General features: G+C 34.5%; 3 protein-coding genes across 3 annotated transcripts; all 3 read left to right on the top strand.

The window, feature by feature from the left end:
* The first annotated feature begins 594 nt into the window (after positions 1 to 594).
* LOC133300851 (uncharacterized) lies at positions 595 to 1,458 on the top strand. The gene has a single exon (XM_061500439.1). The coding sequence runs from the start codon at positions 632 to 634 to the stop codon at positions 1,334 to 1,336; it is 705 nt and encodes a 234-aa protein (XP_061356423.1). The 5' UTR covers positions 595 to 631; the 3' UTR covers positions 1,337 to 1,458.
* Positions 1,459 to 4,071: 2,613 nt separating this feature from the next.
* On the top strand, positions 4,072 to 4,821 carry LOC133300857 (uncharacterized). The gene has a single exon (XM_061500447.1). The coding sequence runs from the start codon at positions 4,105 to 4,107 to the stop codon at positions 4,819 to 4,821; it is 717 nt and encodes a 238-aa protein (XP_061356431.1). The 5' UTR covers positions 4,072 to 4,104.
* A 6,842-nt stretch (positions 4,822 to 11,663) lies between these two features.
* LOC133300856 (uncharacterized) lies at positions 11,664 to 12,494 on the top strand. Its single transcript, XM_061500446.1, has one exon. The coding sequence runs from the start codon at positions 11,694 to 11,696 to the stop codon at positions 12,396 to 12,398; it is 705 nt and encodes a 234-aa protein (XP_061356430.1). The 5' UTR covers positions 11,664 to 11,693; the 3' UTR covers positions 12,399 to 12,494.
* Positions 12,495 to 23,625: the final 11,131 nt, after the last annotated feature.

The raw sequence follows: 23,625 nt of genomic DNA on the forward strand, positions 1-23,625 counted from the left end.
CCGGTCACATCCATTTTTTCATATATTCCTCCGATAAAAATTTAACAGCAATGCTAATACAGTAATATATGTAAGAAAAAAAAATATTGTTTAAACACGTGTTTAATTTTGAATAATAATCCATACGACTGTGCTATTGAAAATGAGCCTTGCTGTTATACAAAAAGAAAAAAAAAAAATGAGCCTTGCTTTTGCCTCTACATAAATCCACTTCACTCCAAAATGTGCGCAGAAAGGATAAGAAAGATTATTCTCATCTTACATGAAATTTTTTTTTTCTACATATTTTTTGATAATTATGTCATATTTTTTTTTATTTTTTTTTTTTGATGATGAAGCCCACAAATAACTTATTTTCTTTAACATGATATTAATAAAACCCAAAAAGAATACTTTAACTAGGAAAATAGAAAAAGTGTAATGGAACTATATACATTAAAAAAATAAATGTCTCAAACAAAAAACGTGGGCATAATTGGTTGGATATTTCCTGTTATTAGAGGGTAACATGAAGGGCAATATAGTCATAAAGAGGACTATATATATATCTAGTTATTTCGATTGCCTAGATAATTTACTTATAATAAGCACAGTTCACAAGGTTTCTGCAGATTTTCCAAAGCCGCCAGTGATGGAACATGAGGTTGTCTTGAAGCTTTTTGATTCTTGCTGGTTTGAGCTTGAGATTTTGCAAAAAAGCTCAAGATCATCAATGTCAACAAGTTCTGCAGAAAATCTAAAATCAAATCATCGTATAAAAGAAGAATCATCAGACCCAAAGCTTACCCGGATCAAAATCACCCATACAAGATCCATGAGTGACCAATCCATGACAAGTTTCAAGCATGACTCTCTTTCACCGAACTCTGTCCTCCTCCCTGCAAAGCTCCAAACCATTCTCTCAGGAAAAGAAGTCACAGACTCAGAAGCTGAAAACCCAGCAGAGATGATACATCATGAAGTGTTGTTACCTAAGAAGAAAATCACAAGCAATGGGAGGAAGAAAAGGGAAAGCAAGAGTTTGTCAGACCTTGAATTCGAGGAGCTAAAAGGGTTCATGGATCTGGGTTTTGTTTTTTCAGAGGAAGATAAAGACTCGAGCTTGGCTTCAATCATTCCTGGGTTGCAAAGGTTGGGGAAGAAAGAGGAGGAAGAAGATGATTCTGACGAGTCTGTGATTCCAAGACCTTACCTTTCTGAAGCATGGGAGAGTCATTACAGGAGAAAAGAGAAGAACCCCTTGATGAATTGGAAAATCCCTGCTATGAACAATGAAACAGACATGAAAGATAGTCTTAGATGGTGGGCTCACACCGTTGCTTCCTCTGTCAGATGAAGCAGTTCATAATCCAAGTTTTTTTCTGCTTCACATTCATATTTTGCTAATATCTTTGAAAAAATATATATACTTTTTGGATAGTACTGCAGCCTTCCTCATTCATTTTCCATTTTTCTTTGTATTTATTCCCTTCTCAATTTCTTGGTATTTGGCATTCCTCAAACTTGTAAATTGTAATTCTATACAAAGAGGAAATAAATTGTAATTCAAATATGTATTTAGAATTCCTTATCCCCTCTCACAAAATTTGCTGGCTCCTAAATTAGGATAAACTTTGTTTGGTCTTGCTTGCTCAGCTAATGAATTTACACTAGAATTGATAAATATCAAACTCCAAAAATAAAGTTTTAAAGAATTAGATAGCATACAAATTCAGCTCAAAATGCAAGCTGATTAAGAGATTGACGGTACTGTAACAGTGAGGAGGAACCATTCTGTTTGGAATGCTTCAATGACCCTAACTGCTCTTTGGAAAATGTGAAATTGTTATATGCCTCTTGAACACTTTTACAAATTCGTTCTCCTCTTTCATTCTTTTTTTGGAAAATTTTCCTTTTTATATGCATGTATATGCGTATGTACACTGCGCCCCCCACCACACATGCACACATAAAGAAAACTTTTGCATCAAAAAGGATGTTAATTTACCACTATTGCTTAAAATAAGGTTAACTGCTTTTGCATTTTATTAACTGGTTTTTCATGCCTCTCTTTCTGTGACGAAATTTTGTAAATTTCTCACCTCGATTTTAGCTCCGTACCAAACTTATAAATTTTAAATACATAACGTGTTGTGAGGGCTGTACGTGGAGAATTAGCTTTCTTTAATAATTTCCAGTTCAACGATGAATACTAGAATCACGGTCTATTGACAGAATATCCTTAATAAGTAGACTAAGTAGTTACTTTTCTATTTTCTGTTTTGTCTAATACCAATATTTCTGATAATTTATCAAATTTATTAATTTCTAAGATATTTTCCCCCTGCGTAGCTGAAACCATTTATGCTTCCTTAGATAAGTTAATGACTTTCCTTCGTAATTTATATAATATTTTTTTCAAAAAAATATTATATATTATTGACTACAATGCTACATTTGCTGTAAAGTAACTTACTCATTTTCTAAAATTTACAAAAGAATATTCTGCTACCTAACATTTATTTACAGCAGTACCTTTACGAACTTAGTTTTGGAATATAATATTCTAATTTGATATTGACTACCAATCCGTGTCCGAATGAATATATACTCTGCTTATCATAATGAACACGTGGTTGAAGTTGTTATTGTTGTTTTTTCTTCTTCTTTTTTCTTTGATACATAATATGGGCGGTATCTAATACGAGAATAATAGGAACAGTGACCATTTTGTCATGTTTGGACAAAAAAATTATCAGACTGTCATGTCAACAGTAATAATTTATCAAACTGCCACGCGGCATAATTCGCTACACAGTGTAGGGAATTATGTATGCAAGTAATTCGCTACACAGTATAGCGAAATATACCACGCCAGAACCAAAAGTGTCATATGTCAAAATTGTTGAAATTCGTCATCCCATGTAGTGAATTTTAACAATTCTGACACATGATACTTTTTGGTTCTGTGCATTCTGACGTGGCATATTTCGCTAGACTGTGTAGCGAATTACTTGCATACATAATTCGCTACACTGTGTAACGAATTATGCCGCGTGGCAGTTTGAAAAATTTTATTGTTCGCATGACATTCTGATAATTTTTTTGCCAAAACGTGACATTTTGGTCACTGTCCCAGAATAATAAACCCCTCTCTAGTCTCAACTCTCAACCCATAGGAACCTGATTCTTTTGAAGTTTTTTTTTTAACTGCATCCGTACAGTTAACATCTGGAGGTTGATATTGCATGAATAATTTTGTTTCTAACGTTATACTATAAACGGAACTATTTTCAAGGATCCTCAGTGAAGAAAATTTTAAACTACAAAGGGTCGTGTTCTTATCCGTCAAAGGCATTGTTTTAATTTTACATGCCCGGTAAATATCAATGTTTATTATTAACTGTAATACCGCAAATAAAAGTCAGAATACGTTTAACCTCATAAAAAAAAAAAAAAAATACTCAGTCCTAGGCTGCATGAAAGAGTGAATGTGAACGGTCAGTGGCCATAATAAAAAAAGAGAGAATTAAAAGATGGTACGTGGTATGTTTGTGCGTAAAAAAATAATAATAATTAAATGAATTCTTATTCCCCTATTAATATGTGTGAATTTTTTATCACTATATTAAATTATATTTTATTTTATTAAAAGATGATTAAAATTGTTAATTTATTTTTCTTTAAGAAATATACATTTTATTTTTATTTTTATTTTTATTTTTAATTAATTATGAATATTTTTAAATATTTACTATTTTAATTTGATAGTTTTTTAAATTTTACTTGAATAATTAATTATGTGTATCTCTTTACACATTTGTCTCTTTTAATTTATATTTTTATTTAATCTTAATTTAACGTTATACATGTAATATACAAGATACTCGCTACTAAAGTAGTACACGCGTCTAACCGGAAATTATTTAAAAAAAAATCATATCTTTATATTAATTATGTCAAAAGCAAAACGTGGGAATAACTGGTTGAATATTTCTTGTTATTCGAGGGTAACATGAAGGGCAATTTAGTCATGAAGGGGACTCTATATATCTAGTTATCTCGATTGCTTACTACTTAGGAACAGTGCACAAGGTTTCTGCTGATTTTCCAAAGCCGCCAGTGATGGAACATAAGGTTGTCTTGAAGCTCTTTGATTGTTGCTGGTTTGAGCTTGAGATTTTGAAAAATAATTCATGCTCATCAATGTCAACAAGTTATTCAGAAAATCTAAATCATCAGATAAAAGAAGAATCATCAGAACCAAAGCTTATCCGGATCAAAACCACCCATACAAGAAGATCCATGAGTGACCAATCCATGACAAGTTTCAACAATGATTCTCTTTCACCAGACTCTGTTCTCCTCCCTGCAAAGCTCCAAACCATTCTCTCAGGAAAAGAAGTCACAGACTCGGAATCTGAAAACCCAGCAGAGATGATACATCATGAAGTGTTGTTACCTAAGAAGAACATCATAAACAATGGGAGGAAGAAAAGGGAAAGGAAAAGCTTGTCAGACCTTGAATTCGAGGAGCTAAAGGGGTTCATGGATCTGGGGTTTGTTTTTACAGAGGAAGATAAAGACTCAAGCTTGGCTTCAACCATTCCTGGGTTACAAAGGTTGGGGAAGAAAGAGGAGGAAGAAGATGATTCATCAGAAGATGATTCTGATGAATCTGTGATTCCAAGACCTTACCTCTCTGAAGCATGGGAGTGTCATTACAGGAGAAAAAAGGAGAACCCTTTGATGAATTGGGAAATCCCTGCTATGAACAGTGAAACTGACATGAAAGATAGTCTCAGATGGTGGGCTCACACGGTTGCTTCCTCTGTCAGATGAAGCAGTTCATAATCCAAGTTTTTTCGGCTTCACATTTATATTTCTCTAATATCTTTGGGGAAAAAAATATAATTAAAGGGGTGTTTGGTATAAAGTGTTTTTCAAGATTTTTCAAAAATTGAATTTTTTCAAAAAATTTTAAATTTAGGATATTATCATATATTAAATATTTTCATCATATTTCTGAAAATTAAAATTTATTTTCCCCCTTCACAGAATCAAAACCAGGCAGAATTTTCATGTAGACTTCTTCTTCTAACTCACCATTGAGGAAAGCATTTTTCACATCAAATTGATTTATATCCCAATTGTAATGGGCAGCAAGGGATAACAAGATTCTCACTGTATTCATCTTTGCAACTGGAGCAAAGGTTTCTTCATAATCAATGCCATAGGTTTGAGTGTAACCTTTGGCCACTAATCGAGCCTTATATCTCTCAAGAGTGCCATCAGAATTATATTTCAGGGCATAAACCCATCTGCACCCTACTGCTTTCTTTCCGTTGGGTCTATCAATAACCTCCCATGTTTTATTTTTCTCCAAAGCATTCATCTCCTCTTGCATGGCTTGAGCCCAATTCCTATCTTTCAAGGCTTCATGTACTGATTTTGGGATTGCAATAGAATCTAGTGCTGAAACAAAGCTTTTGTGCTGCACAGAAAGATTAGCAGAGGAAACAAAGTGGGAGATAGGGTATTGAGTACAAGAGGGACAGGAGGAACAAGTTTTCTTGTGACAAGATCTTTTTCCTTTTCTAAGAGCAATAGGTAAGTCATCAGAAGTAGAAGCAATGGGTAAGTCATTAGAGATATCAGAAGAAATAGACAAATCATGAGAGGAAATAATATTTGAATCAGAAACAGGGGATTCAGAAGAAATAGGAGATTCAGGACTTACCAGTGGTTCAGACGATTGAGGTTGCTGGTGAGACAGTATGAGTTGTATCTCAGGTGTATTTGAAGGTTCTGACACACCAGGAGCAGACACACTAGGAAGAGAGAAGATTGATCCAGACTCAAAGAAGGAAGGGGACGAGTCTTCTGAAGAACTATTCTCCCCCTGACGATGAGGACCCAGGAAATAAGATTCAGATTCTTGAAAGGTGACCTCCATAGAAACAAAAAATTTCCGACTTGGTGGATGATAACACTTGTACCCTTTTTTATAAGGGTTATAACCAAGGAAGACACACTTAAGAGCCCTAGGATCCAACTTACTCCGATGTTGTTTATGAACATGGACAAAGGCAACACATCCAAACACTCTTGGTGGAAGGCTCTGCAATATGGGAACAGAAGGAAAGAAGGAAGTCATGGAATGAATAGGACTGATATTGTTAAGGACCCGTGAAGGTAAACGGTTGATCAAAAAAGTTGCAGCTAATACTGCTTCTCCCCAATAAGAACTAGGAACAGATGTCTGAAAAAGTAGTGCTCTAGCAACTTCAAGAAGGTGACGATTTTTCCTTTCAGCAACCCCGTTTTGTTGAGGGGTATCAACACATGTGAGCTCATGAATCATACCTCTGTCTGAAATGAATTGTGACAGGCGTTGATTGACGTACTCAGTACCATTATCAGATCTGAGTCTTTTAATACCCTTACCAAACTGAGTCTCAACCATGTGATGAAACCGAATAAATATCTCTGGTACTTCAGACTTGTCTTTCATCAAGTATATCCATGTTATCCGAGTACAATCGTCAATAAAAGAAACAAACCACCTAGCACCTGAAACACTGTGCACTTTAGAAGGGCCCCAAACATTAGAATGGATAAGAGAAAAAGGTTCTCTGCTTTTAATAGTGCTAGAAGGAAATGACACTCGATGGTGTTTTGCAAATTCACAAACATCACAATGAAAGGTCTCAACCGACTTATTGAGAAACAGAGAGGGGAACATAGACTTCAAAAGACTAAATGGTGGATGCCCGAGACGCTTGTGATGGAGCCAAATCATAGACTCTGCAGTAGAAGGATGACGTGTCATTAATAACTGATTTTTGCTAGCATGGTCTGGAAGGAGATGATACAACCCATCCTGTTCATTAGCAACTCCAATTGTCTTCTTCGTGGTAAGATCCTGAATAAGACAATGAGAAGGGAAAAATGTGATAGAACAATTCAAATCAGTTGTAAGTTTTTGAGTGGAGATAAGATTAGTAGAAAGCTGAGGAACATAAAGAACATTTTTAAGAAACAAGGAAGGTTGAATTTGAATGTTACCAGAACCAATAACTGATTTATGGGATCCATCAGCTACGGATATAGTATGACTACCAACAGTAGGATGATAAGAACAAAATAACTCAGTACGACAAGCCATATGATCAGTTGCACCAGAATCCAAAATCCATGAGGTTTTAAAATCAGTGCAAGAAGCAAGAAGAGATATAGAACGTGTGCTCTTACCAGATAAGATCGAAGAACTATCATGCTCAGCCATTCTTTAACAAAAAAAGTTAACAACCAGCGATAAAATCAACCAAACAGAATATCAAATGACCTCTGATCAGAAAAATAATTATAGATCCAGACAGAAGACAAGAAGACGAGAAGAATGGTGGTGGTCCGGTCCAAAAACACGGCCGCACGCGCCTCCACGCGCCGGAGAAAGGAGCTGCGCGTGGGATTCACTCGCCGGGAAAGGGGCGGCGCGTGAGAGCGCGTGGATGGGCTTCGCCGTCTGAGATTTTTATGGTGTGGTCGTCCGGTGAGCGCACACCTGTCTGTGGGTGGTCGCGGTTGAAAAGTCGCCGGAAAGTGGTCCAAACGGTGAAGACAGATCTGATTGGAGGCGATCGGAGGTGTTTCGGTCGTTTGTGGCGGAGGAACACTGCGTAGAATGATAGATCGGAGGAAAAATAAGGTCAACAATGGTCCCCTTGGTCCAAAAGGTCCCCGGAAAATTTTTCCTGTGGCGGCAAGAGGCAAAGAAATTAGGGTTTTCTTAAAAAAGAAGATAATATGTGCGGAAGCAAAGCCCTCAGATCGAGAGCTTTGATACCAACTTGAAAAATGGTATTCTAATATATTATTGAATTGTAAATAATCTGTACAAAGGGTTCTCTATTTATAGAGAATATTTGACCTACTTTTAACCTAATGGGCTTTGGCCCAATACAACAAAGGGCTTGGCCCAATACAACAATAAATGACTAAATAAAAACTAAATAATAACTAAATCAATATTATTTACAACATGCTCTCATATGTACTAACAATCTCCTTGAATCTGTCTAGTGGTAAATCTTTCATACTATCTCTCAAGGGGGATGAGATCGGTGTGTGAGCACTCTTTCACTATCATAGAGATGACATTACCTTAGCCTCTGCAACCACCAAGTGAACACTAGGAGACTGACGACTATAAGTGCATAATATATATGGGTTCCAAGAAACCCTAGCCCTAAGCTGAATGAACTATAAGTTTATCAGGTTCTTCTTATATACTAGGCTCGATTGGGCTTTATTGAAATAGCAAAACCTAACACATAGTACATTTCAATATTAACTAAACTAGGACAAATTTTGTTGGTCTTGCTAGCTTAGTTAATGAATTTATGCCACAATTGATAGCAAACAAATTTAGCTAAAAATTACAAGCCAATTGGAAGAACTATAATGGGTAAAGTGACTAAAGGAGCTTTTAAATGCCGATTTTATCCAAGAAATCCAATACATTTGGCTCTCCAATGCTACCTGGTGAAGAAGGCAAGCAAGAAATGATGCATGTGCGTAGATTATATCGACCTCGACAAAGTCTGTTCAAAGGACTCATACCTCATGCTTAATATAGACCAGCTCGTAGACAACTACTAAAGCTTTCCTTTTTTCTTTTTTATGGATCTCTACTCAGACTAGAATCAAATTCTCGTGCACCTAGCTAGGGAATGAGGAGAAGACTAACTATTGCTACACGGTGATGTCCTTCGGACTCAAGAACTGGGTTCCACGAAACATTTGCATTTAGTCAGCTTCTCAGGCCGCCTATTAAGGACAAAATCAACTAGACGACTTTAGAGAGTTGAGTTGCTTGAACAAACTCTAAAACGAGAGGCAACGATTAGCACCCCATCAAAGCTCCTTTACGAAATGAGCTCATCTAAAGAGGCTCAACTCATCTAGTGAAGTTAAGCTCACCCTGAGACTCATCTAGTGAAGTTAAGCTCACCCTAAGACTCCATATCTAATCGACCATAAGCTGACCTCCAAGGCCGCTGATAAAGACAACCACATTAGAAGAGGTTGAACATATCAAGGATCATTCAGCTCATCCAACAACTAGAACTCTAGAAGTACAATTGGCACAACATATAACTCACCGACATATACAACCCAAATCTAGATTTTGAGAACTTGGCCCCTTTACATGAATAATTTAAATATTATATAAATATGGATATTGTTTTCTTATATAATTGGAGAGAAAAATATTCTTATGCAGACACAAATGTGAAGTGAGACCCTTTTTATGCTTTTTTTTTCTCTCCTCTATTCTCTCTGCACTTTCCTCCATTTGTGTGTGTAGCTGCTGTACATGCAGCAATCAAATACTTGCTATACATATATATATATATATATATATATATATATATGGCTTTAATATTTCTAAAGTGAATATACATAAGTTATCTATATTTGCTTCTAAAACGATGTCGTTTTGTATTGAAAAATTAAAAAAATTATAATGAAAAAAGCTACTATAACCTTGAAATAAATTATAATTACAAAAATACCTTGATTTCCGTCTCAAAACGACGTCGTTTTGAACTTACTGTAGATAAGTTATCTACATTAACTGTAGAAAAAGCGAACCCTATATATATATGAGTTATATTACTCTCATGTTACACGAGATAATATAACTTCTTACACACCCATCAATTTCGTGCTTCTCTTTTTTCTTTTTTTCTTTTTTACTAATAATGAGACCCACTACATGATTGTATCTACAACATGAGATAATATATCTCCTATTACATAAGAGTAATATAACCCGATATATATATATAAACATTAAATGGAGAAAATTATAACCATACAAAAGATGAAAGCATTAAATGTGAGAAATCATAATCATACACCTGTCGTTGTTGTACGTAAAACGGTTGCAGAAATAATTTTTCCATATATATATATATATATATATATATATATATATATATATATATATATATAGTAAAAGTTTATTATGTATAATTGACCACAATGTGTTTTGCATTTGTTGTGAACTAACATATTTATTCTAAAATTTTCAAAAAAATATATTCTGATACCTAACATTTATTTACAAAGCACCTTTACGAACTTAGTTTTGGAATATAATGTTCGAATTTGATTTTGACTACCAATCCGTGTCCGAGTGTGTATTTTATGTGTATAATAATGTACACGTGACTGAAGTTGCTGTTTTTTTTTTTTTTTTTTTCCCTTCAATACATAAAATGGACGGTATCCAATACAAGAATAGTAAACCCCTCGAATTTGATTGTTTAGAGGTTTTTAACTAAGGGTAAATATTTCTTTCAATATTTCCGATGAATTCAAAACGGTATTGTTTTGGGACGGAAATTAAGATAATTTTGTAGTTCTAATATATTACAACATTAATATGGTTATATTGATAAACTTTATTTTTGCAAACTTACAAACTATATTATGTCTGACCGGTAATACTCTATTTAAGAGTTTATTATCGGTCAAACATAATATAATTTGTAAGAATTTATAAATATAACTTTTTTTTTAGAATATATTGTTGTAGTCTGAAATTTGCTTACAAACAAAATATCAAAACCGTTGGTTATATTAGTCAACACGGTTGTTTTAAATTATGAAATAACGAATTTAAGTGTGTATAATCTTGTTCACACGTGACGCGAGTAAAGGCCATAATATAATTTGGTTGCTGCACGTAAGTTTATATTAATGTTATGCTTTCATTAAACTCGTGTAGCTTAATTTAACATAAATTCAAGACTACCATGAAATGAAATCCCAGTGTGGTCTTTCTCACCCTAACAATTAAACAAAACATTAATTATATTGCACATAAAGAGAAATGCAAGAAGATCTAAAGGGAAATTGGCAGGCATATTACATATAAAAACTCATTTCCAAGAGTAAAATTTTAGGAGAAAAACAAACAAGAAAGCCACTACAACATGTATAAGATCTTGTATTCAAAAGTTTCATATTTGAAAATGTGAATTCTGAAGGCCTGAGTGATGCTGTCATGTGAAAAATTACATAATAAGAAGCAAATGCCAACCAAAGTGACGTAGGCAATTCAACTTTGTGTAATTTGGAAGCAAGTAACAATTATTGCTATTAGAGCCATTAATGTTACGTCAAAACACTTTAGTGCAATCATCAAACAGACAAGAAGATGAACATTAGTGGTTGAAAACTTGATATCAACTATTCCCCAACCTTATATCTAGCTTTATCTAGTACCATCCATAATTCACTGTTTACCCCAGTCAACCCACCTTCGCTTTTGCCTCTTCATAAAGCCACTTCATTTCAAACACTTTCCTTTTCGGGGAAAAACAATACTTTAATTTCTTGTACCAAAAAAAAAAAAACAAACAATACTTTCACTCAGAAAATAGGAAAAAACGCAAAAGAGCTATAGACGTTAAAAAAGAAAATGTCTCAAACGCAAAACGTGGGAATAATTGGTTAAGTATTTCTTGTTATTTGAGGGTAACATGAAGGGCAGTATAGTCACGAAGAGGACTATATATATATATATATATATATATATATATATAGTTATGTCAATTTTACTTTTACTTATCTCAATTTTAAAAGCTTAATCTAGTAGCATCCATAAGGTTTCTGCTGATTTTCCAAAGTCGCCAGTGATGGAACATGAGGTTGTGATGAAGCTCTTTGATTCTTGCTGGTTTGAGCTTGAGATTTTGATAAATAATAACTCAAGATCTTCTATGTCAACAAGTACTACAGAAAATCTAAATCATCCGATAAAAGAAGAACCATCAGAACCAAAGCTTACACCGATCAAAATCACTAATACAAGATCCATGAGTGACCAATCCATGACAAGTTTCGACTATAATTATCTTTCACCAGACTCTGTCCTCCTCCCTACAAAGCTCCAAACTAATCTCTCAGGAAAAGAAGTCACGGACTCAGAAGCTGAAAACCCAGCAGAGATGATACATCATGAAGTGTTGTTACCTGAGAAGAAAATCACAAGCAATGGGAGGGAGAAAAGAGAAAGGAAGAGTGTGTCAGAGCTTGAATTCGAGGAGCTAAAAGGGTTCATGGATCTGGGTTTTGTTTTTACAGAGGAAGATAAAGACTCAAGCTTGGCTTTAGTCCTTCCTGGGTTGCGAAGGTTGGGGAAGAAAAAGGAGGAAGAAGATGATTCTTGTGTTAAGTCTGTGATTGAAAGACCTTACCTATCTGAAGCATGGGAGGGTCATTACAGGAGAAAAAAAGATAACCCCTTGATGAATTGGAAAATCCCTGCTATGAACAGTGAAACTGACATGAAAGATAGTCTCAGATGGTGGGCTCACACCGTTGCTTCCTCTGTCAGATGAAGCAGCTCATAATCCAAGTTTTTTCTGCTTTTCACATTTATATTTTGCTAATATCTTTTAAATTTTTTTATACTTTTAGGATAGTGCATCTTCTTTCCTCATTCATTTTCCATTTTTCTCTGTATTTATTCCCTTTTCAATTTCAATGGTATTCGGCATTTCATAAACTTGTAAATTGTAATTGGGAAATGGTTTTCTCGTTTTACATGAGAAGATTTTCTCATGTTACACTTACAATACATGAGTAGGTCTCATCTTAACTTTTTTGTCTTCTCACTTTTTTGTGAACCCCACTCATGTATTGTAAGTGTAACATGAGAAAATTTTCTCATGAGAAAATTTTCTCGTGTAAAATGAGAAAATTAAATCCCATTGTAATTGGGAAATGGTTTGTAGGTAGGTCCAAGACAATTTCTGTTGCACCAGACACTGGTGTGGTGCAGAGAGGGACTACTCTGAATCATGAAACTTTTATCTTAAACTACATTTAGACTTAGTTGCTGTATCGCCTCCTACATTTTTATTATTTTTCAAATATCATGAAAATTTGGAAAGTTCTTTAAATTTGGCTACATATAAATGATTATTATGTTCATCTGAATTTTGAATTTCACGTCCCCTTTAGTATTGTCTCGTGGTAGACTCATGGCATGGGGACAAACTTTGTTGGCCTTGCATGCTTAGCTAATGAACTTACACTACAATTGATAAATATCAAACTCCAAAAATAAAGTTTTACAGACTTGGTTAGCAAATACATTCAGCTCTAAATATCAGAAGATTTCGATTTTTTCCTTTCCTTGGCTTCAGTATCATAGTTGTTGTGCAGCCCTTAGATTGAGCATTTTAAGGCATCCAAATACACCGCGCAAAAGCTGTTGTTCTGGCTAATTAAATAAGCTTAGACCAAAACAAAGTGCTATCTAAAACAAGGAAACGAATCCCGTTTATGTTTTATTTATAACTATACAAAGATGAATTAACGGTGATAATTTTGTAGCTACTTATTCTATTATTATTTTTATTTATCACAATTAATTTATTTTTGTATGATTATGATTCACTCACGTGATCATGGTAGTTAAAAGCCGAATTCCACCTAAAATCGAAAGGAGAATGAAAAATCGTAAATCGTAAAATCCTAACATAAAAAAAAATCGTAAAAGCGTTTGGAATTTTGATGAAATCGTTATGATTAAAAAAAATTGTAAAATCATAAAATCGCATATTTAAATCGGAATTTTAACTACCATGCACGTGATCATGTCATGTTAACTAAAACATGAAAGAATAATTTTCTCATAAAAATATTGAATGATTAACAAAACAAACGATGAAAATTTGCAAACGTTCGCTTTTGCATTTTACGGTTCTCCCCCTCCCCCTCCCTCCCTATAACAACCCTTTCTAGATTCTACTTGATCATTGTAAAGGCTGAAGTTAGTATAACAACCGTGTCTTCTTGTTAATAATTATCTAGGTCAATATCTTGTGAGTTGTGTTAAAATTCTAATCCTGGAAATATACATCACTTCATTGATATTTTCCTCTTTAACTGAGGTATTTATACAAGTATCAATAACAATACTAACTTAAAAATAGATAACAAACTCTATAAATCTAAACAAATCAATCCTAATCAATCCTATCCAAATTACAACAATATTTCAACAAACTAAATTCTATCAACAAATTAAATCCTATCTTCAACACTCCCCCTCAAGTTGGTGCATGAATATCTATCATGCCCAACTTGTTAATGGCTTCTTCAAAAGCTTTTCCAGAAACTGCTTTAGTCAATACATTTGCAAGTTGTTCTTGAGATCGTACATGAGGAATCTCAATTATATGATTTTCAAGCTTCTCTTTTATAAAATGCCTATCTATTTCAACATGCTTAGTCCTGTCATGCTGAACCGGATTGTGTGCTATCTCTATCGCAGCTTTGTTATCGCAGAAAAGATTCATTGGCTGACTATATATAATTCCCAATTCAGCTAATATATTTTTAATCCATAACAGTTCACAAACACCATAAGCTATACCTCTGAATTCAGCTTCAGCACTTGACCTAGCCACTACCTTTTGTTTCTTGCTCCTCCATGTGACTAAGTTTCCTTCTACAAAGGTGAAGTACCCAGAAGTTGATTGCCTTGTAGTCTTATCACCAGCCCAATCTGAGTCTGTATAACCTTCAATGCATGGTCTATCATTTTTTGAAAAAAGCAGCCCTTTTCCTGGAGTTCCTTTGAGATATCTAAGGATTCGGTACACGGCTTTCATATGTTCCTCACTAGGGGAATGCATAAATCTGCTTACAATGCTTACAGAATATGCAATATCAGGTCTAGTGTGTGACAAATATATTAATTTACCTACCAACCTTTGATATCTGCCTTTATCTGTGTCATTCTGATTCGGATAGACACCAAGTGAATGATTCATCTCCATTGGAGTTTCTGCTGGCTTGCTACCCAATAAACCAGTTTCCGAGAGAAGATCCAAAATATATTTTCTTTGAGACAAGAAAATTCCTTGTTTAGACCTTGAAATTTCTATTCCAAGAAAGTATTTCAGTGGACCAAGATCCTTCATCTCAAATTCAGCAGCCAACTTCTTTTCCAGAGACTTCATTTCTTCTAGATCATCCCCAGTCAACACCATATCATCTACATAAACAATAAGTATTGCCACCTTCCCTTTGTTATGTTTAATAAATAGAGTATGATCTGAGTTGCTTTGTTGATACCCAAACTTTTTCATTGCTAAAGAGAGCCTGCCAAACCATGCTCTTGGTGATTGTTTAAGACCATAGAGTGCCTTTTCCAGTTTACAAACCATATTCTGTTTTGAATGTGTTGTCTTCACTCCTGGGGGTACCTCCATGTAAACTTCCTCTTCTAAATCACCGTTCAAGAAGGCGTTCTTCACATCAAATTGTTTTAAGGGCCAGTCTCGGTTTGCTGCTATAGAAATTAGTATTCTGATGGTATTTAGCTTTGCCACGGGAGCAAATGTCTCTTGATAGTCTACTCCATATCTCTGTGTAAATCCCTTTGCTACAAGTCTTGCCTTGTACCTATCAATGCTTCCATCTGCCCTTAGTTTCACAGTATAAACCCATTTGCAACCAATTGTCTTCTTCCCTTCCGGTAGAGATGTCAGACTCCAAGTGTTATTTTTCTGAAGTGCTTCCATTTCAATGTTCATAGCTTGCTTCCATTTAGGATCTTCCAATGCTTCCTGCACACTATTAGGAACTTGTACAGTAGATAATTGATCAATTGTTAAAGCATATGATTCAGATAACCTATGGGATGACACATAATTGCTAATGGGATATTTCCCTTTCACTTTCAGATTTGGTTCATAAGTGGTCTTTGGAATGCCTTTGTTTGCCCTCTCTGATCGTCTAATATCCGAAGGTAATGGATCTGTATTCTGGACAGAAATGACTTCAATAGCAGGTGTGATTAGATGATCTGTATTTTGGGCAGAAGTGGTTTCAGTGGCAGGAGATTCAGAATGTGTTTCAGATGTTTCCAAGGATGGGGTCTCAGGTATGTGGGATATATTCGGTGTCTCATGTAAAGGAGGATCTGGAAGAGAAGTAGTATCTGTAGAGGAAGGAATAGGAATAGAAGTAGAAGACCAGAATTCTTCTTCTCGAATATTAGATATCTCCCCCTGAGAAGAAGAAGAGGAAACTCCCCCTGAATAGTAACCTTCGGATTCATTAAAAGAGACTTCAAGTGTGATATACATCTTGTGGGTTTTAGGATCAAAACAGCGGTAACCCTTTTGGGAGTCAGAGTAGCCTAGAAATATACATTTTTTAGCACAAGGATCAAGTTTGGTGCGTAAAACTTTTGGAATATGGACAAATGCAGTGCAGCCAAAAACTTTAGGTTCTAGGTTCATAACATGAGGAATTGAAAAAAAAGTTTCAAGTTTCTGTTGAGGGGTTAGAAACTTCAACGAACTAGAGGGGGTCCGATTGAGAACATAAGCTGTAGAAAGAACAGCTTCTCCCCAATAGTGAGAGGGTACATTCATGTCAAATAAAAAAGCTAGAGTGACTTCTAATAATTGCTTGTTTTTTCTCTCAGCCAAACCATTTTGCTGAGGCGTATATGCACAAGAGGTTTGATGTTTGATCCCTTTAGAGTTCAAAAAATCAAAAAATGTTTTATTTTTATATTCAAGTCCATTGTCAGATTGCAAAATTTGGATGGAAGTTTGAAATTGAGTGGCAATCATATTATGAAAATTGCGAAATACAGAAAACACCTCATTTTTGTTTTTCAGTAAAGAGATCCACATCATTCTAGTGCATTCATCAATAAAAGAAACATAATAAAAGGCATTCGAAAAAGAAGACACACGAGCTGGTCCCCATACATCAGAATGAATAACTTGAAAGGGAATTTCACTTTTATTTGAACTAGGATAAAAAGGCATACGATGGCTTTTAGCCATTTCACAAGTAGAACAATGAAATTCAGAAGGAGTACAATTCAAAAATAAATGAGGAAACAATTTATTCAGATACGTAAAAGAAGGATGTCTTAATCGCCTATGCCAAAGCCATAGTGTAGGAAATTTATTTTCAGAATTATGAACAACAGCTGCTCTATACTTTAGGTCCGATGCACTGAGGGGCTTCAAAAAAATAGAGGTTGTTCTTTCTAACACCATAGCCAAGAATCATTTTTGTTTGGAGGTCCTGAAACACACAGAACGTAGGGTAAAACAATACTTCACAATGAAGTTCTGATGTCAATTTGCTGACAGACAATAGATTAAACTCAAGGGAGGGGACAACAAGTACAGAGTGCAGGGTAATAGTAGGTGATAAAACATAAATTCCTTGACCCGTAATTGAAGCAACACTACCATTGGCAGTAGTAACAGAAGATTTATCACAAGGCAAAAAATCAGTCAAAACAGAGGCATCATGAATCATATGGTTTGATGCACCAGTATCAATTATCCAAGACAAGTTTCTAGAGTGAGTAGAGAGAGCAAGAGAATTACCTAAGACTCCTTCATAGATAGCATTTGCCTGAGGGGAGGGAGACGAGTCACCATCGGAAGAGAGGAGAGCTTTAGAAACAGCCTTGCGACGAGGACGTTTGGTGAAATCCCACCAATCGGGATACCCAATTAATTCATAGCACCGGTTCTTTGAATGACCAGAATCCCCACAGTGAGTACATTGGAAGGTTTTTCCAGAGGGTGCCTCCTTGCGATGTTTTTGACCATGAGGAACAACAGAGGGGCGATGGACATGAGACAGCAAGGCAGAGGAATCAGAGGAAGAATACGGCCGTCCCATTGTAACCCGTTGTTGATGTTCACGACGGAGGAAGGCATAGGTGCTCTCAAGATCCAACTTTGGGTCTTTGCGTAGGATTTCCCATCTGACTTGATCGAAATCAGAGTCCAGCCCACTCAAAAAAATATACACACGCATGCGAGCCATGGACGATTGCGTGTGAACAATCTCATTGACAGAAGTGGCAGAAGAAGACGTTCGATGCTCAATCTCCTGAAAGATGGAGAGAAGATCATTGTAGTACACCGAAAGGGGGCGTCCGTTCTGTTTAGAGGAGAAAGATCGTTGGTGAAGTTCGAACAGGCATGTTTCATCTGAACCATCATAGAAGGTGCGTTTTGTGGCCTCCCAGATTTCGTGGGCCGTTTCTAACCGGATGAATCGCTGCATCAACGGAGCGGTCATGGAGTCTATGAGCCAGCTTTTTACCCGTTGGTTGTCGGTGACCCAGGTGTCATATGAAGGATCATTGAGGGATGGTTTCGGTGTCGCACCGGTGAGGAACCCTGACTTGTTCCTGGCACCGATGCGCATGTCGAGAAGCTGGGACCAGAGGGGATAATTTGAGTCGTCAAGGACGACGGAGATGGGGAAGGAAGAGGTCTCTTGTTGGATGATTATGTTTGAGGGTTGAACGACGGATGAAGAGGTAGCAGTGGCTGTGGTTTCTGGTGGTACGGTGGTTGTGGTTGCTGGTGGGATGTCCATTTCGGCGGAAGGAAAATTAGGGATTTGAGAACTTGCGGGTCGAAGAGAGAAGGAAATGGGTACGGGTTGAAGAATGAAACAAAGAAGAAGAAAAACGGATACAGGTTGAGGATTAAAAAACGGAAAGCGGGTACGGGTGGAAAAAGATAATAAAACGGGTCAGAAAAAAAAGGATACTAACATATTGAGGTAGTATAGATTCTTAGGATTAAAACTTCATCTGATACCATGTTAAAATTCTAATCCTGGAAATATACATCACTTCATTGATATTCTCCTCTTTAACTGAGGTATTTATACAAGTATCAATAACAATACTAACTTAAAAATAGATAACAAACTCTATAAATCTAAACAAATCAATCCTAATCAATCCTATCCAAATTACAACAATATTTCAACAAACTAAATTCTATCAACAAATTAAATCCTATCTTCAACAAGTTGTAACAAACAACACTCCCACGTCTGTCTATGTATTAGAATGAGATCTGGATCCTCTCATGTGAAAATTAAATTCACATGACATAGTCATGTGGGAATCATAATTATACAAAGGTGAATCAAAGGTAATAAAAGAGAAAAGAGAAAAAATGTTAAAAATTAAAATAGATAGTTACAAAATCATAACCGTTGATTTATATTTGTATGATTGTGATCTTCTCACATGATCATATTATATTTTTTTTCTACATGAGAGAATCCATTTCTATTAGAATGACTTTCATCAATGAAATACAGAAAACATTATGTGTAAACTCTATTAATATCTTGTAATTAAGACATTTTGACATGTAGGTTTATTTTCTTATCACGTGTGCTCTTTTTAACTCTAAATCCCAGAGAAGAGTGACAAATGTCTTTCCCGTGAACATCCTTTGACTTTTTATATTTCGTTCCGAGTACAATTTGTGAAAACCGGGGCTGAAAAAACGCAACATACACGATATATATATATATATATATAGGGAAAAATGTCTATCATTTAAAAGAACCATCCTTTTAGATGAATGTAGTGCTTTTTTTAAAATTTTAAATTTTAAACTTTTCCCTCCACACTCTCTCCTCCATAGCTTGTTCCTCTATCTCTCTTAAAGGATATAAGTGTGTGTCCTTTTAAAGGACACACACTTTTCCCATATATATATATGGGATTGCATTTTCTCTTGCAACATGAGTGGAGCTTTTCTCCTACACATACAATCAAGTAGACCCTCTAGTTTAAATAAAAAAGGAAAATAAAAGAAAATATTAACACGGAAATCGAGCTCTCACTAACATGAGAGAAGACTATCCTACAACATAAGATTTATTTATCCCTATATATATATATATATATATATATATATATATATATATATATATATATATATATATAATATTAATCAATTAATTCGATTCGAGTCTGATAGAACAATATAGGCTATAAATCTCTCCCTACTAAATTTTTAATAGAGTTGCGTCTCACATATATAATATATGAAACTTACAATTTTATACTTTTTTAAATGTATAATAAGTAGGCTATAAAAAAAATGTATAATAAGTAATAAAACTACATATTAAAAAGTCAAAGTTATAATTGAGTAATAAAATTTTCTATTTTTTATATTAGAGATGGCAAAATGAACCAACTCGCCTTTAACCCGCCAAAAGCGAGGCGGGACAGGTTGACCCGCCGTTTGATGATGAGTTGAAAATATCAACCCACCCCGTTTTGAGGTGGGTTGACGAGTCAACCCGCTTAAAAAATAAAAAATAATAAAAAATTATATTTTATTTATTTTATAATATTATTTATTTTTATTTCACTCTTCCCTTAATTTTTTTTCAATCTCAAGCATAAATATAAGTTAATATTCAGTCAGATATTTTTTAGGAACTTATTTTTGCCTCTATATATAGATAACTTTTGTCATAAATAAACTTTTTCTTCTTTATTTTTCTAGAGGAGTACTAAAATAAAAAGAAATGTATATTACAAAAGCTTAGTGAAAAATAAAGTACTACCTAATAGTAAAAACAAAAACTGACCCACGGGCTAACCCGCCCCGACGCGCCACCAACTCATTTTGACCCACAACTAAACGGGGCGGGTTGAAAAGTATAACCCAACCCCTTCGTTTTGGCGGGTTGACCCGTCGAATTTAACCTATATTGCCACCTCTATTTTATATTTTATAAGTTTGTAGATTTTATTACTTAGTTTGTAACTTTTACAATATTATGCCTATCTTTTTTCGTACCATTGTACCTTCTCTCGAGCATCGTTGATCAGAGTATAAGCTCATTTTTATAATTTCTCTATCCTTTTAAGATTGTAATTTAAAGGTATTACAGAAGAGTATGTAGAGTAGACATGACATAATATCTTATACCAAATCTTAAATGTTAATCCCTTTACATGGAATAGATAATGACCTAGACCTGTCCCACATGAGATATAGGGCCCAACCCATGAATGGCTCAAGAGGCCCAACAATTATACCTTAAAGAATAAGAAAATGTGTCCATTCCGTGTCAATATCATCCCACAAGCATACAACCACACCTAATAGCTAATAACTGATGGACAAGCACCGAGTTCAACCTACATCTATAAGGCGTTGCCCACAATAGACATGTCACACACAAAATAGCCTACAAGAGTCACTTTTGTCCACTAATGTGAATAAATGCCATCATACTAAGGGCCCGTTTGGATGGGCTTTTGAAAATAAGGACTTTTTATGATTTACTTTTTTTAAAAGAACTTTTCTTAAAAATGAATATTATTTTATGTTTGGATGTAATATTTGAGAAGTGCTTTTAAATATAAATGTCATTTGGATGTTAAAATATAAAAGCACTTTTTAATTAAAAAATGATTGTTGTACCCTTCACTCCATTTCAATGGCATCCTCCTCTCCTCAAGTGACCGACGCCTAGAGGAGTGCCTCTTGCCATCGAAGAGCTTGAGCTTCGTGCTGCTGCTCACACCCACCGCCACCCGACTCCCCTCCCTGCAAAGTCCGGCTTCGGTATGCTCTCTTCGCCTCGGATGCTGAAGTTTGAAATACTTCAACGAAGTATTTCATAATGAAAAGAGTTTGAAATACTTTAGTGTAAGACAACAAGTTAGCATTTTTTTATTTTACTTTTATCAGATTGGGATCAGAGTTTAGTTGACAATGACAAATCTGAAATGGATTCTTTTCTCTGTGAATGTACAGTAACGCTGATTGGGAGTTGAATCTCAAATGAAAATCTAACCCATCTTTGACAAGTTTGATTTTAAAAATTTCCAAACGAAGAGAGTAAACAGATAGAAATATAAGTAAAGTAGAGATCTGAACTTGAAGAAGGAAGATGGCAAGGAATATAGTACTTCAAAGTAGAGATCTGAACTTGAAGATGGCAAGGAAGGAGAAATAGCGGGTCCAATCTGTCCATAATACCCTGCTATTTGCTTTTGGCTTCTGCTTCTTGAAGAAGTCAGAAATTTTAGCTTTTGGAAAAAGTTAAATTTTAACTTTTTCATTAACTTCTGCTTTTTTTTAAGTTAGCAACCAAACACTCTTAAAATTTTAAAAGTCCTTTTTTTATAAAAAAAAAGCAACTTCTGACCCGGTAGAAGCCCATCCAAACGAAGGCTAAAGCAATATTAGCAAAAGTGTCTTTACAGCTACTCCGTATATTTTTCCAGCCAATTAAGACAACTAACATCAAATTTCTCATCCAGCAGGCGAACCCGCTGAAGCAACCCACAGAGGCATTATCCAATAACACCAACTTTAGATACTAAATAATTAACATTATTAATTAATACATAATTATAATTATTATATTAATAATTATCAATCAATCAATATTAATATTAACCAATCATCCATTGATTATAATTGGTCATTTAATGTGTATTCTTATAATCAATTATTTATGAAAATTTTGTATAATTAGTTTTAATTTTCGGAAAAGCATATAAAACATCATAATTTGTTTCAAAAATGCTTCACGACTTCCTCCCAAGAGGCCCATACGCATCTTATCAATTCAGAAATCCGTTATTTCTTGTTCGTTAGAGGATTAAATTTAAACGGAAAGGAACGTGTTTTTAATACATGGATATATCCACACTTTTGACTTATCTTTGCTAGGAGGTTAAAATCAAAAATAATACGTATAAAAAATAACACATTATATTTAAAATAATCTTTGCTGATTATTGAAATTAAGAATATAAAATTTGAACCCAAAATTGTTAAATCATAATACGTATTATATATCGTTTCTTTGTTTTTTTATTATTATGTATCAGCGTATCATGAGATTTAAAAATATAATAAAAAATATATGATAACATATAAATTATATTTCAGAAAAATATTTATGTAGTTAATGCAGATAAGTTATCTATATTTACTCCCAAAATTATATTTTTAGCTTTCAATGTTTTACCTTTTGTCTATACAATAACTCCTTGAAAACTTCTCGATTTTTTTTTTTTTAGTATAACTCAGGGTATCCTTCAGCCGACAGTCACAAATTAATAAATTAATCTCGTAAAGATCATCCAAGTGAATTTTGTCTTTACTAACAAAATATTTTTAACACACACGGCCAGTAATCGAATCCCGGTCAACATGCTTAAGGCACCCAATTATCTACAAACCGTGTCAGACTTTATTGGTATCAGTTGTATATAGACCGAAGAGACTTGTATATTAATTTAAGTATTTATTTGATTGTTTTTCTAATTTATAGTATTTTTCACATTCATTGTTGAATTTAAATTACAAATTATATTTCTGTTCCCCCCCCCCCCCCCCCCCCCAATTATTAGTGACTTTTTAGATTTTCTTAATTGAAAATCATAAATTTTAGTTTGATTTTTGAATTATAAATTATGATATGATATACAATTTCGGACCGATCCAAGTCCAATTCTGATACAAGCAAATGAATTGTAATGCTATAACTTATCATATTATATAATACGTATCGCGATATTAATAATTATATTTTAACCGTCTAAGAAAAATTATAATGAAATTATATTAGGACAAATTTAACTCAAGACTCTGATAAATCCTCGGAACAAAAATTTTCATTTTGTTTTATTAAAGTCGTTCAAACTAAGAATATGATATAAACATTTAAAAAAAAAAAACTTCATAAGGGCCTCATAGCAAGAGAAAATTA

The sequence above is a fragment of the Gastrolobium bilobum genome, unplaced genomic scaffold (assembly GCF_033153095.1).
Source record: "Gastrolobium bilobum isolate Gb01-03AN ecotype WA unplaced genomic scaffold, APGP_CSIRO_Gbil_v1 utg6530, whole genome shotgun sequence".
NCBI classification, from domain to species: Eukaryota; Viridiplantae; Streptophyta; class Magnoliopsida; order Fabales; family Fabaceae; genus Gastrolobium; species Gastrolobium bilobum.